This window comes from Syngnathus acus, chromosome 15 (assembly GCF_901709675.1).
Source record: "Syngnathus acus chromosome 15, fSynAcu1.2, whole genome shotgun sequence".
NCBI classification, from domain to species: domain Eukaryota; kingdom Metazoa; phylum Chordata; class Actinopteri; order Syngnathiformes; family Syngnathidae; genus Syngnathus; species Syngnathus acus.
Genome location: NC_051100.1, coordinates 2,989,115 through 3,002,807, shown reverse-complemented (window position 1 = coordinate 3,002,807; position 13,693 = coordinate 2,989,115). Strand labels below are relative to the sequence as shown.

The window sequence follows — 13,693 nt, the reverse complement described above, 5'->3', positions numbered from 1 at the left end:
TCCTTCCTCTTTGATCAAATCATGTAAACATGTTTAAACAAGTGTTTACTCTGCTGGTTTATTTTACTATATTTTGAAATCCATGTCAAGGAAAATGCACAATAAAACGCACTTACTAAAACGTTTTTTATTCTCTTGTGTACACACACACACACACACACACACACACGCACACACTTCACATTGGCAGAGATCACGTGCCTTTTGTAAACGTTAATGTGAAGATGATCATATTTTTATAGAGATAAATATTGGTGGGTATCCATAAGCCATTTTTTAAACACTGATATGTATTAAAATAAAAATCAAACGTGAAAGGGAATCAAGTCATTTTCCAAATAAATCATCTTTGGGAAAAAAAAAACTTAAATACAGTGCATTAGCTCAATGTACACAGTGCTTTTATAGATATATATATATATCAATATAAAAGCATATAGTAGACTTTTTCTATCCACCGAAAGCGTTCCTTGTGTCAGTGCAGTGCATTTTTTAGTGATTAAAAACTAACGGTGGTTTGAAGATGACTGATAAGTGAAATGGAGTGGAAGTAAAGTCAGCGACCATCACAGGTTATGGAAGAACTGCACCGTAAGGCACTTTTGGGGAGGAAGAGCGGGAGACGGGACGTCATGGCGGTCGCTGACTTTTCATGTCAAATAGAGGTCACATTGGTGTCGGGGCCAGTTGGTATCAAAGCAAGGATTCACGGGTTAGGGCACTTGTGCTCTCTCCTGGGGCACTAGAGGGAGACAGAGAGTGAATACAATGTTGGGAGGACAGAAGAGACAAGTGCCAAAAAAAAAAGCACAATAAGTTGGTTTTTGAAGATACACACACACCTGCGAACGTGCAGCAGCCCTTGCACGCAGTGATCTTTGTGGTAGTGCACAAACTGCGTGCAAGTGAGCCGGATCTCCTCGCGATCGCCGGTCGTATCGCTCTGTTTGTCATCTCGTCCTCGCCACGCCGACAACCTGTCGGCACCGCGGCTGTCACGCGACTGTGACACGTTGCTGACCGGTATGCTCACCTCCTCTTGAAAGGCAAGAGGATGAGGTGACGGTCCAGGCCGAAGATCCCGAAGGACAGGAAACCTTGGCCGTAGTTGGCCACGGCGCAGAAGAACTGAAGCTCCAAGTACAGGCGGCCGGGGTCTTTGTTCAGCAACCACCACAGGCAGCTTGACAGGTTCTAGATGCAAAATAGAACAGAAAAACAAATATGTAGTCACAACGTAACAATTTTACAATTTGCCTGTATAAATTAAGTTACAGTGTAAATGGCAAAAGGTGAGTCCGCATTTTATTTCTCTATCGAAGAGCCTGAAATGCGAAAGGAAATATTTGAAAATATAGGACGTAAAATGAAATATAAATCGAAATTCTCACCGCAAGTAGGCTGACAATAAGCAGGAGACAAAGCAAAACGTGTCTGACTGTCTGTTTGTCATCTGCAGCTTGCCGAGCCTCTGGCGCTGAGGGCGAACTCTGTTGATGCCCGTCGCATGGCGCCCCCGTGTGGCCTGTTGAGAACATTGCATGAACTACCTAATCCCTAAAACAAGGAAATTAGAGCTTCATAGAATTGTACAATTTCTATTTCATGCCTGTGCTGTTGCCATGGTTCCTCTGCGTGCTGGTGATCATATCTGGCATGGACTGGAGCGGAGGAGCCGTCTGGAGGTCTAACACAAAATAATGATCAATAAATACATATTTCAAAATGATTCTCCCCACCTCCAAAAAAAAACAACTGAATACCAGAGTTAATACTGCAGACAGAAGGTGAAAGATCCCCTGACTGTTCTTGTTGCTGCTGCTGTTGTTGTGGTGGTAGTGGGTCATCTGAACCAGCAGGCGTCCTCAGTTGCTCCTCACTGGAGGCGGGAAGAGCTGTTCGGCTCAGGACGTGGTAGCCTCTCTGCTCGCTGTGTCCCTGGCTGAGGCCCATCAGAGAAATGGCAGCTAGCGCCAGGCTGATGGACAGCACTGCCGCTGTGCTGATAATCTGCAGATAAAAAAAAATTATAATTTTTTTTTATGGATTGCATTTTTTTTCTAGGGCATGATGCACAGATTAAACTGTTTGTCCAACTTGAGCTTGTCCGTAGAAGAAGGCAGAGTCGATGGAGTCGGTCTTCTGGCCCACTAACAAGAGACCTCCCACCATGAAGAAAGGAACCCTGAAAACAATCATGGAAATAGTATGTCACATCTTTTTGTGCAGGTTTACTGTGTAACTCACCCCCAACCCAAAATCATGAAAATGGCCGGCCGGAGCCTGAGGAGATCATCTCGGCTGGTCAGAACCAAGCAGAACGGGATTAAACCTAAAAATCGAGTAGAGGAGAGACACAGTTAGCGGTTAGCATGCGTATTAGCGGCGGCACACTCACCCGTCCAAATGTACGTGCTGTACAAAGAGCCGTAGAGCATCGCGAAGGCCAACATTTTGCCCGTTAGATTATCCTCTTGTCTGGCCAGGGAATTCCACAGGATCATGCTCACACACACCAGGAACTGGAACGAGGATGAACCAAAATTAGAAAGCGATGTTTTCCAAATTGATGTTTGACACTGACCTGAGCCAAGAAGAGATTTAAGGAAAAGAGGTGAGGAAGACGCTTGAATTTCCCACTGAGAAGCATCACAGCGATGGTCCAAATCTGCAAGTGCGTGTGGGAAAAGAAAAAAAAAGTTCAGCTTTTATCACGTCATGCGTTTCTTTTGTTGTCCTTGTCTTCTTACCAGCGCCAGCAGGCATACGATGCTGATGTTGAAGCTGACGTTCTGAAGCTCGGCCACCAGAGGCGCGGGGTCCATCAGCGGGATGGTCAGCAGCCAGGCCGAGACGTACATGATGGGTGCCGAGAGGAAGGTGCTGATGACCATGCCCGACGTCACCTGAACAGCGACACCAAAACGTGAACGAGACGCTAAAATGTATCAAAATTGAGAATTTGTTTTTTTTTTAGACGGCCACAAGGGGGCTACTCACCACCTCCAGCTCGATGTCGTAGTGTCCTGCATAGATGGCCACACTGGGCGCAGTCGGGAAGACGCCGTAGAGGAAGGCAAAGTTGGACAAGCTGGTGTGATTGGCGCTAGTGCTGTTGACACCCACGTCCAGGATGTCCATCATGTCCTTGCAGAACAGGGGCATCACCAGACTGAGGACAAAAAAAAAGAGATTTGAACTTGTTTATTTGAACGCTGTATATAAACTGCCACTCACAGTTTGGCAGTGATGAGGAGGATCAAGGCGACGCCGCCGTCTCGCGTCAGTTTCCTCAGCTGCCCAACCTGCGACGCAAACACAAATCCGTCTCAGTCATGTCCTACGAAATATTTCAGATGAAAATGAGGGTGAACCAACCATGGTGAGGCCCAGGTAGAACAAAGCGGCACCTCCGAAAGAGTCGGCTAGGCCATCGATGAACTGGGACAGCACGTCGGGGATCTTCTGGCCCAGAGCAAAGTGCGAGGCGATGCCCACGACCACCATGAACACGATCGGGTTCTTTAAAACCTGGAGAAGACAATTTGGTTGACCCCTGCATACTACAGATTTTGATTTTTTTAATTAATTTCCTTTTTTTAATTAATCACGTTTTTTTTACAGTGTTTTGAAATTATTTTACTTTCTTTTTTTAATGAATCAAGATTTATTTGACATTTTTAATGAATTAAGATACCATTCAGAGCTTTGAGAGTTCTGCATTTATCAAGGTATCAACAATGATGTGGTACCTGTAGGACGACCACAGCCAGCACCCGGGCTGTGCTTCGTTCCACGTGCTGGTCGGTCCTCCTTCTCCACCTCTGCATCTCGCACAGAGCAAAGCCGATGGGATTGAGCAGCATGAGCGACACGGGGGCCACCAGGTAGATATACTGTAGGTACTCCGGGTACGTGCTCCGATACAAAGCATCCACTGGGGAAATACAACTTGTAAGTACTCGAGGACGAAATAGATGTTTTTGTGAAACCTCACCTATGGGATAGCCCAAGGCAAAGTCGTTGCTTTGCGTGGCAAAGATGGCGTACAGTCCGGCTTTGCCGTACCTGTTTTCTGGACTGGCAACCAACAGTGTGAGAACACACACCAGCGTGAACACAGCCACCTAAACATACACACACATATAAAGTAAGCAGCGATATTTGTGGGTTTTTTTTGCAGAGGATAAAGAATATATGCCTGTCGGAATATCGCCTCAAATCCTTGTAAGTGGTTTCATTTTGTACGTGTGTGACTATCCAATTCAAAAAATGGTTAATGCTCGTGCGTCGGGGAATGTGGCTCTCCTTGCCCACAGGCAAGGGCATTACGATACCTCCCGAGCAGAAGCTGACCTTGGCGACCAAGATGCTCCACAGGAAGGACCAGATGACATCGCCGAACTCCAGCAGCACCATATTTTTGAACAGCAGAGCCGGGAGGGCAAATTTAGACACAAAGTTGCCCAGACCTTTAGCCTGGTTCTCCGTGATCACGTCAGCCCTGTGCAGGGGGGGAAAGGGCACATTCATGTCTTGAAGTGTTTTATTTCAGACCCTTTTTGGGGTGCTAACTGTGTCATGACACAAATCTGTAATTAATTTTAAAAAATCACAAGCTACCTGCCAGCTACGTATCCACACAGGATAATGCCAAAGCATTCAAGCAAGGCAGGGAACAACTTGTCGATGGACATATGAGGCCCAGCACCAGCACCACCACCAGGGCTCGTCAGGGAGCTGTGGGAGATGTTCTTCCCGTGGATGAGCACATATCTGCTGGCTGCCTCCATGATGACGGCCGGGGCTGTTGACAACTCAAACATATGCATATTAAAATTAAAACGTTTTAAAGGAACTCAATGCTTGTCTGTTATTAGCCTCATTAGCTGCTGCATGCTAAAAACATCAGGGCATGTTCAGCTATGCGACGGTTCACAGCGTTGCTGAATCTATTTTAAACAGCTTGCACATCATTTTATACACAAATAGTGCAGTAGTTTAGAGGTTATAACGCTTACCTTTGTTGACTAAATCACCATTTTGTATGAAATCAGTGGGGATTTCTGAATCTGACAGCTGGAGGTGACTGACAGGCAAATGGACCAATCGGCCGCGAAAGCCGATTCCGCATCGCTCGTCGATTGGTTGAAGGTGACGCAAGGGTGTGGTGAGAGCGAATGGTGCTTTCAAATGTAATCGGATATTTCACTTTCAGCCTGTTTATCACTTACCAGCATAAGTTGACCGGCGATGTTTGACTATAAATGGTAATGGTGAATGATGCTTTCAAACGTCACCGGACTTCAGAATAAATTTTTATGTTTAAGTCTAAAATGGATTAAAAGATTTGTTGTACAAATCATCCATCAGAAAACTCATACAAATCATGCATCAGCAAATGTACAGCACAAACATCAGGTCCTTTTATTTACTGATGTCAACTTCTGTTTGATTGTCTTTGACCCCCCCCCCCCCCCCTCGTATTACTAAGACATGTTGTAAAGCAAAAAAAACAAAAAAAAACTACGCTTACTACTGCACAGTTTCGGTAAGAACAACTTTACCACTCGCTTTAAGCATACAGGTCCTTCATTGTAGAACAAGGCGCTTTTTAAACAAATAAAAAATACATCAGTGCTGTTGTTGCAGCCGAGTGCAATATCATCCAAGTCGTGGACATGAATTAAAGAATGTGCTGTGGTGAAAATGAAATGGAAAAAAAAAAAAGTACCATTCCAAGACAGAAATAAGTAAACACACTGTGTAAAGGCACGTGTGGCTGTTGGTGAAATTTGACATTGCATTTCCCCCGATGCAGCAAAGGTTTTTACAACTGAATACTGTACTCGAGCAAAAAATACGGAAATTATTTGATCTAAGGCACAAATGGGAATTAATCCCTGGCGTTCTCCTTAAGGCACAAACCTTTAACATTCCAACACTTTAAAAAAAAAAAAAAATCACCTGAGGAAGCTGATTGACTGTGTCACATTCATTTTGTGCTTGCAAATGTTCTCAGGATGGAAGAAAAAATGTAAAAAAAATTTTAGAGTAATCAATTAAATATGGGGAAAGCAGGAAATGGAATCTTGTGATAGTGGAACACATTCTGACTGGTGTTTAAAATCTCTCCACTTAAACATTTGTTGTTTTTTTATCACTATTCCTCAGGTCTACTGAGCAAGTCTTCTTCACCTGGGTATAGGAGGAGGAGGAGGAGGAGCCCCTCGTTCCTTTTTACCTGAACCTGTAGACAACAAAAGTATAGAAAAAAGATTAATTGGTGATATAATAGTGGCGATTGAGAGAATAAAGTCATTTCTTGGCTGACCTCTGCCTTCGGTCTTGCTCATTTTGCTGGGGTATGTCTTGTGAAAGTGTTGATAGGGTTCGGGTGGAGGAAGATCTGACACGGGATGGAAATTGAACCGAAGCTCCCAATCATCTGCGACAATGTGAAAAATCACGTTTGAAGCCAATCATCATTAACAGTCACAACAAAATTAGCCATTATGAGCACTCACCATGTATTTGGTTGTGGTGCGAGTTCTGGAAGCCGTTGCCAATGGGCGGCAGTGGTGGCGGAGGGGCGCCCCCTCCACCTGTACCAGGTCTGTCTGGAGGTAGGGGTGGCCTACCTCCGGGCCCACCTCGCGGGGAATCTGACCCCGGCCGCCCGATAGGACAATGCGCTGGCGATGACCTTATGCTCCCGCCGCCCATGCTACGGACCGAGGGGGGAGGCGGAGGAAGCGGGCCTGTGGAGGGGACATTAAAAGTTAACGTCATAACTTTAGAAACTAAGCATTAGTACGTACATGATGTCATATTGATTTTGCCAACCTGTGCGCCCCGCCGATTGGTTTCTTCCAAAGGATGGCGGCCTCTCATTGGGTGGGGGAGGGAGCGGTCCTGTCCGGGTATGGGGTGAAGAACCACAAGTGCTGGAGATGAACAACAACAACAACATTACAACGCTGATTGGAGGAACCGTACACTATGCAAGATGGAGGAATGTTTTGTTTTGGGCGTACCTGAGTGAAGTGTTTCTCTGCGGTAGACGAGGCGTGCAGTGGTCGTCCCCCACAGGGGGCGTCGGTGGCAGAGGAGGTGGGCCTGGTCGCCCCGGTGGGAGTGGCGGCGCCCCCCCTCCGGAGCGAGAGGAGACAGAAGATGGCGGTTTGGAGTTGACGGCGGGAGGCGGTGGAGGGGGTATGTCTCGGGGCATGGCCGGCCGGTGCCCTCCAATGGGGGCCGGCGGTGGTGGGGGTCGGTCATCGGGAAGCGGGGGCCGCCCCCCGGGAGCTGGGGGTAACGGAGGTCTGCTGTTACTCGGCGGTGGCGGGGGCGGTGAAGAGAAGCTCGGCCTCGAGGAGCCACCCGGGGGTGGAGGCAGAGGCCCGTGCCGGCCCGGGGGTAGACTCGGGGGTGGCGGTCCTGACGAAGGGCTGGGTCTGGGTCCTCCGGGGAGGGACGGAGGTGGCGGCCCCCCGCGGGGACTGAAGTTCTGGTTGGGTCGAGGCGTATTGGGGATGGGAGGGGGGGCACCCCCTGGAGTGTCTTGCCTTGAGGAGAAATTCGTGCGGTTCTTGGGCGGATCGGGAACCCCACCACGGACCACAGAAGGCGCACCTGGGAGCTTGGGAGGACCAGTGGAGCCCCCGCTGAATGGGCTGGGGCTCCCACCGAAGCGACTTGGAGGGAGTGCGGGTCCTCTATTGGCTCCCGAGTCTGGAGGAAGGAGTAAAACATGAACTCAATGAAAGCGATTGTTTTTTCTCATATGTGCTTTCACTTCGTTTTTTACCACTGGAATCTCGATTGGCAGCCGAGCGGAGTTTTGGCATCCCGCCCGCAAACAGGCCTCCTAAACCAGCAGGAGCGCCGCCACCAAATCCTCCACCTGAACCTCCACCTCCACCTGAAACTCCTCCTCCGGAACCGCCAGTTCCTCCCCCTCCTTTGGGTTCTAGGATAAAAGATAGTCATAGTTCTAATGTTGTGTACAACTTGAATGTAGCATATTTATCATATTATATGGCAAGTATTGAATCTGTACACATGTCTCTTGCTAAAATAATTCTTCCAACGGACAGTAAATAATAATTAAATGGTCAAAAATATTGCTTACTGTCCAACTGGGGTCCACTGCGGTCATTGGTGACCGCCTTTTTGAGTCTAGCACCGTTACAAATGTCGGACAGCAGAGCATTGCGTCCCTTCTGCTCTCCGCGACTCGGCCTCTCGGTGTTGGCCTGGAACAGTCGCAGACGATACGCACAGGTTAGGACCAATTGACACAATCGCCACATGTATTAAAAATATATAGAGCTTATTATGATTGATTCTGTGGCTTACAAATGCAAGGGTGGGAGGGGGCGGGGGTCCCGGGGGAGGAGGGGGCGGCGGGGCAGGCATCTCTCCACGTTTAGGCGGTCTGCAATGGATGCTGCTGCACCCTGATTGACAACCAAGCAATGTCAAGAGTCATCAAAACATTTAGCTGTTGGGGAGTGTAATTGTAATATTTTTCCCATTACACAATAATTAATAATAATATAATATAATATATGTCACAAACAAGATGAACTTTGCTGAAGACTAACGCAACGCTCGGCCCATTTCCTGTCAGCTGTGACAAAATGGTGCATGTGAGGGCATCAGGCAGGAAGTGGAAGCGCCCATTTTGACACCTTTCTCAGCTTGGCTTGTTGAATTACAATTTATACTCCTGTGGCTCATTTTGCTGACACAAGCAAAAGCAAGCAGATTTCTCGGGCCACTCACACAACTAGCGCCTCTGTTTTTGCAACCATCTTATGAGCGCTGGAATGTGTCTTAAGGAACCCCTCCAAAAAGAAAACAAAAAAAAATCATCTGGATCCAAAAACTCCAATAAATTCATCAAACTAATGACACGAATTAAAATACACACAAAAATATAATAGCCATACAATGTAAACTGACATCAATGACATGTTGAGTGTATCTCTTGAAGTCACATGCGCACCAACATTCACACACTGTGATCAGCTGTGAACACAGTGCTGCAATTGTGCATGTGTGCGTGTGTGCGTGCATCGGCAATAACAAACGGTCCAATTGTTTCCTTTCTCATGTCTGCCGTACTTTTCCGTCTCCGTCTTCCAGAAATGTTCCAATGTACTTAAAGCTGCATAAGTACAATTTATGGGTCCGATCGATGGTGGAAAAGGTTATAGTTGTCATATTCTAACTATGCTGGTATTTAAACACAAATGGTGCAGCAACACAGAGACAGACAATACACAATGAATGACAAGCCCAGTTGTGACCGTCTTCTTCGTGTACTTTACATACGCATGCAAGTATTACACTGACCCCTGGTGGCCACGTTGCACACACACCAGAAAGTGGAGCCAAAAAAAGAGAAGAAAAACAAAGTAATTTCAGATGTCTTAAGCACAGCGTAGCCAGAAATGTTGGCAGTGCAAGAAGTACGCTGCTGAGTGGCTAAGCTAACATCCTGTGTGACTGCACACACACACACACGCACGGACACACACATACACACACAAGCAGATGTGCTGTGTAATTTGATCTGACGTCTGTTCCTCATTGACTCTAACCGTAAAACAGAAACATTCCACTAGTGAACATGTGTAGGAAAGCTATTTTTGTCAAATTTTTAATAACATTTTTACACTGTTTAGAGGAAAGCAATATTTATTTTCTTTTACTTCATTATATTCATTTTTTGGGGTATAATATAAATGTATTTGTTTTACTTTTTAATAAATGATAGTGTTATTTACCAAGTATTAAATATTTCTTTTAATTCTAGTAAAGTACAATTATGTCTTTATACTGTGTACATTTTGGTGGAACAGTTTTTTTCCCCGTATTTATCACACTGTATATTTGAGTAATTGTATTTTACTTTGTAATATTGCATTTTTTTACATATTTGTTACGGTATTAATGCCTATTTTATTGTTACTTTACTTTTAATAATCAGTAAAACCTTATTAAAATGTCAAAAAGCAGTTTCCGCTTGTTCTTGTTACCATGCAAAAATGACTTCTTCTAATCCAATAAAGTTTCAGTTGAGAATATTTACAATATTTATAACTGTACTCACTTAATCTGCGTCCATAGAAGAAAGAGCAGGACGCTGAGAAGACAATAGAAGAAGCACCTCAGTTCCGTCCTCATGAACATGCAAAGTGTGAGCAGCAGCCACATGCAGCTGAAAAAGTCAAGAAAAAAAAAAAAAAAAAAAGCAGAAGATGGGTGATTGCTAGAATGTAGAAAAAAAAAAAAGATCCCCCTCCTCCAGCACGACTTGACTTCCTGTAAGTGCACAAGACTTGATATGCGGCACGCGCCATTTCCTCTTTTTCACTTCCCCAACCCAGCGTCCTCCATCAATTTTTGTTTATGACATTTTTTATGCATGTATCTACTGTATATCTATTTATTCTCTGTTCATATAGCATTTTTATATTCATTTAATATTCTTTTGAGTATCTGGAAAAAGTGTCAGACTAATATACCATTCATAATTTCATATTGTTGATACAATATCTGTAAAAAAAAATATTGAAATGACAGTCAGTGACAACATAAACCAAGATTATTGCATGAATGCTTGAAAAGTGAAAGTGACCAAAGAATTTTGGATAGAAGGCCACAAGCGCTATGCTAACTTCACAGCAGAAACTTCCTGTCACTTCCTGTCCTCTCAGTACGGCACTTCCTGCTTACAAAGCTAAGCACCACAATGTCACACTGTGCGTATGTCATGTTCAGTGAGGAGTAAAACCAAACCTGTCCAAGCTAGCGCTAACAAAAACGGGGCCCGCTGTAGCGTAGCATGAAGCTAATGCCGCATGCATGAACGGTCATTCTGCGCAGAGGCCTCGGCTAACTAAACTAACGCGTGGCAGGAATACAACTATGATGGGGGAGAAGATGTGCAAGCTGCCACACAAGTGTAAAAAGAAGCTAACCACTGTCGCAATACAAATAAAGAGTTGGACTGCACATCCTTTGGCAACAGACAGATGATTAATGTGAGCAAAGATGGTGATGCACAATAAAAAAAATAAACTCTGGTCCTCTTTGATCATTTCCAGATCTAGACCCCCCCGCAAAAACACGATATTTGAAAAACAAACTAAAATGAACACGCACAAGCACTACTTTTTGCTGAAAGGCATTTTTATTTTCTCCTTTAGTGGGTGAAGCTATTTATTTACTAGCCCCATCAGCAACTCTATGACTTCACTGCACTGCCTAATATGATGATGTCATCGCATAGACTCATGAGTGCTGTTATTAATAAAGTGAAGGAAAACTGAAGACCTTTGTGTGGTCAACAAACGGGTGATTACTCTTTTTTGTGCAAATACAAAATAGACTGGAGATCATTTTTAAAATCCAGCAATCGAGAAATACACATTCTAACTCTCCATTGCTATTTTCAATACATCCATGTCTCTTTTGTCAGGGGGCGGGGATTGTAAACTAGTGGCGCAAAAGATGCCAAAAAATACTCATACTTGAAATATGAATGTGGCACTCTGACATGGAATATCTCAAGCATGAAAGAGGGGGAAGAAAAAAAGATAACGGCAACAACAACAACTCAAATATGGCTGAGGAATGTCGGAGTTGCTTGACTGCTTATGAACATTCTTTAGAGGAGAGGTATCGTTTCAATTTGTTCTGATGATTTACGTGTCACATTCATAGTCAAATATATATATTTATATATAACTTTCCCATCGGCTGTCCTCTATATTGCCAGAAGCTACCATTAGATTTGTTACTTAATTGGTTCAAAAATTGGATGATACCATTATGGGAGGGGTGGATGGACGCTTCCATTAATGCTAGCAAACTATCAACAACACAAGGTGACAGTGACATTCTTTCATTTTTCCATGTGGCATCTTGAAAGGGAGTCTTTTTTTCAATTTTTGTGTTATTTTAAAAAACATAGCTGGTAAAAGGTACGCTTATCTCAAAATTGAATCCACGTGTGACAAATTTGTACTGTAAAATTGTGGAGGGAAGCATGTGACCAGGGAATACGTCTGAATAGAGGTCTCTGTTGTCAATGTGAGCAAAGGCACTCTTCTGTCAAATGATTCTCTTCTAACCGTCTCCCCCGTGTGTTAACTTTGGATGCCGTTGGACTTTGAAAGCCGAACCAGATGCGTTCTGCACTCATTTGTTCCCTTCATCATCTTTACAGTCTTTCCGACTGTCACGTGGAAAGAGAGAGACGGGAAATGCTTCGGCGGACTGAAACAATCTAAGACAATTGGTCCCGTAACAACCAGTGAGGAATCCCAACAATTCTGTCACAACTTGCAGGAGGAATCTGTCACAATATTTTCATTCACTACCATTGACGGCGATAGACGTCAAAGATCTATTTTAAATGGGTTGGCAGCAATGAGTTCAACTTTTTGGTTTGAGATTCATTAAAATATTCAACAATCATTTCTAAATCACAGAAAGGGCACATCAGAAAGTTGCTAGTTAATATTTTTTACTTGTATGTCAAGTTTCTTTAAAAAACACCATGATAATATTGATGAACCGTGATTTTTGTCCCTGCACATTAGAAAACAAAGAACCACAATGCAATTTCATATGATTATAGTAATCCCACATAAAATTGATTCAAAAAGCCACTTTTAATTAACAACAAACCACTTAAAAGCCTATGACGTTTATAATGTGCACAAGGGACATTCCATTAGGCACACACGTGGGTGGTCTAACAAAGTTGTTTAGCATTCTCCAACACTTCATTAGTCAACACACCGTGCTTTCATTTTTTTTTTTTTTTTAAGTTTCTCCAAATACTGACACAGGGCGCTCAGCTGGAAGATCGTTTTCTGTCAAACAGGATGCGCGCACACACATTCCACGTATTTGATGTGCATGCAGCAAGCGAGCAGATGTCCTTATATAAAGAACTCTTTCAGCATCATAATCAAAAGCAAATGTTGAACGCAAAACAGTTCTCGTTCAAACAAAACAGCTCCACGCACGCTCGTTTTATAAAAATGACTTTTTTTTTCCGGGCATTTTAAAAGCTGGAGTGGGTTAAAAAAAAAAGAGAGAGAAAAGGCATTAACCAACCTGGGCCTGCAGCCAACAAACACGCCTCGCTGAGCTCTCGAAGCAAGAAGTAGCCCCCTTCTTCTTCTACTTTGCAGTAAACAATCCCCGCAGCCCGAATCACTGCCAGCTGCTGCTTGAAGGAGGAGGAAGATGACAAGTCTTCATCATGTGCGCGTTACTTCCTCGCGTGACGTGACTTTGCGTTACTCACCGACGCACGGGCCGGGCGGGCGGGCGGGCGGGCGTCACGCAGCGTCAAAGTCGTCGAATGGATGCAGTCCATGGTCAAGTCTGCAGAGGGCGGAGACAGCTGCTCCTCCTCCTCCTCTTCGTCCTTCTGCAGATGCGCCCGTGCACGCTTCTGCAGCCAAGTCCCTTCTTTCCGCGTGTCCGTGTAAGGGATTTACTGTTTGATAAGAGACCGTTTATCTATTTAGGACACACCGATAAAGCGATGCAGTGCAATAATTGACAGGTCCAGTGATGGTTTTTTTTCCAATTAAGACTTTGTGTTTAGTATCGTGATTTATTTTATTTGGTTCAAAGGTGCACTTTATTTGTGCAACCT

The 13,693-nt window shown here is 44.5% G+C and overlaps 2 protein-coding genes across 5 annotated transcripts; both read right to left on the bottom strand.

Annotated features, from left to right (window-relative positions):
• Positions 1 to 428: 428 nt before the first annotated feature.
• Positions 429 to 5,122, bottom strand: LOC119135105 (integral membrane protein GPR155-like). Of its 3 annotated transcripts, none has more exons than XM_037272459.1 (19): positions 5,022 to 5,122; positions 4,624 to 4,817; positions 4,357 to 4,504; positions 3,998 to 4,127; positions 3,753 to 3,937; positions 3,379 to 3,531; positions 3,238 to 3,305; positions 3,001 to 3,172; positions 2,751 to 2,906; positions 2,585 to 2,668; positions 2,399 to 2,522; positions 2,248 to 2,332; positions 2,098 to 2,185; positions 1,764 to 2,010; positions 1,610 to 1,687; positions 1,392 to 1,525; positions 1,034 to 1,194; positions 843 to 977; positions 429 to 742 (listed from the first exon to the last, which is right to left on the bottom strand). In XM_037272459.1, the coding sequence occupies exons 2-19, from the start codon at positions 4,791 to 4,793 to the stop codon at positions 694 to 696; spliced, it is 2,367 nt and encodes a 788-aa protein (XP_037128354.1). In that variant the 5' UTR covers positions 4,794 to 4,817; positions 5,022 to 5,122; the 3' UTR covers positions 429 to 693. The 3 variants fall into 3 exon arrangements, with proteins under 3 accessions (XP_037128354.1, XP_037128355.1, XP_037128353.1); XM_037272460.1 differs by having other exon boundaries at positions 4,624 to 4,807; positions 5,022 to 5,121; XM_037272458.1 differs by having other exon boundaries at positions 4,624 to 5,088.
• A 282-nt stretch (positions 5,123 to 5,404) lies between these two features.
• On the bottom strand, positions 5,405 to 13,425 carry wipf1b (WAS/WASL interacting protein family, member 1b). 2 transcript variants are annotated; one of them, XM_037272465.1, is made up of 11 exons: positions 13,337 to 13,425; positions 13,144 to 13,255; positions 10,124 to 10,231; positions 8,362 to 8,462; positions 8,135 to 8,258; positions 7,811 to 7,972; positions 7,038 to 7,734; positions 6,847 to 6,947; positions 6,528 to 6,761; positions 6,335 to 6,448; positions 5,405 to 6,250 (listed from the first exon to the last, which is right to left on the bottom strand). In XM_037272465.1, the coding sequence occupies exons 4-11, from the start codon at positions 8,419 to 8,421 to the stop codon at positions 6,195 to 6,197; spliced, it is 1,548 nt and encodes a 515-aa protein (XP_037128360.1). In that variant the 5' UTR covers positions 8,422 to 8,462; positions 10,124 to 10,231; positions 13,144 to 13,255; positions 13,337 to 13,425; the 3' UTR covers positions 5,405 to 6,194. The 2 variants fall into 2 exon arrangements, with proteins under 2 accessions (XP_037128360.1, XP_037128359.1); XM_037272464.1 differs by having other exon boundaries at positions 13,144 to 13,373.
• Positions 13,426 to 13,693: the final 268 nt, after the last annotated feature.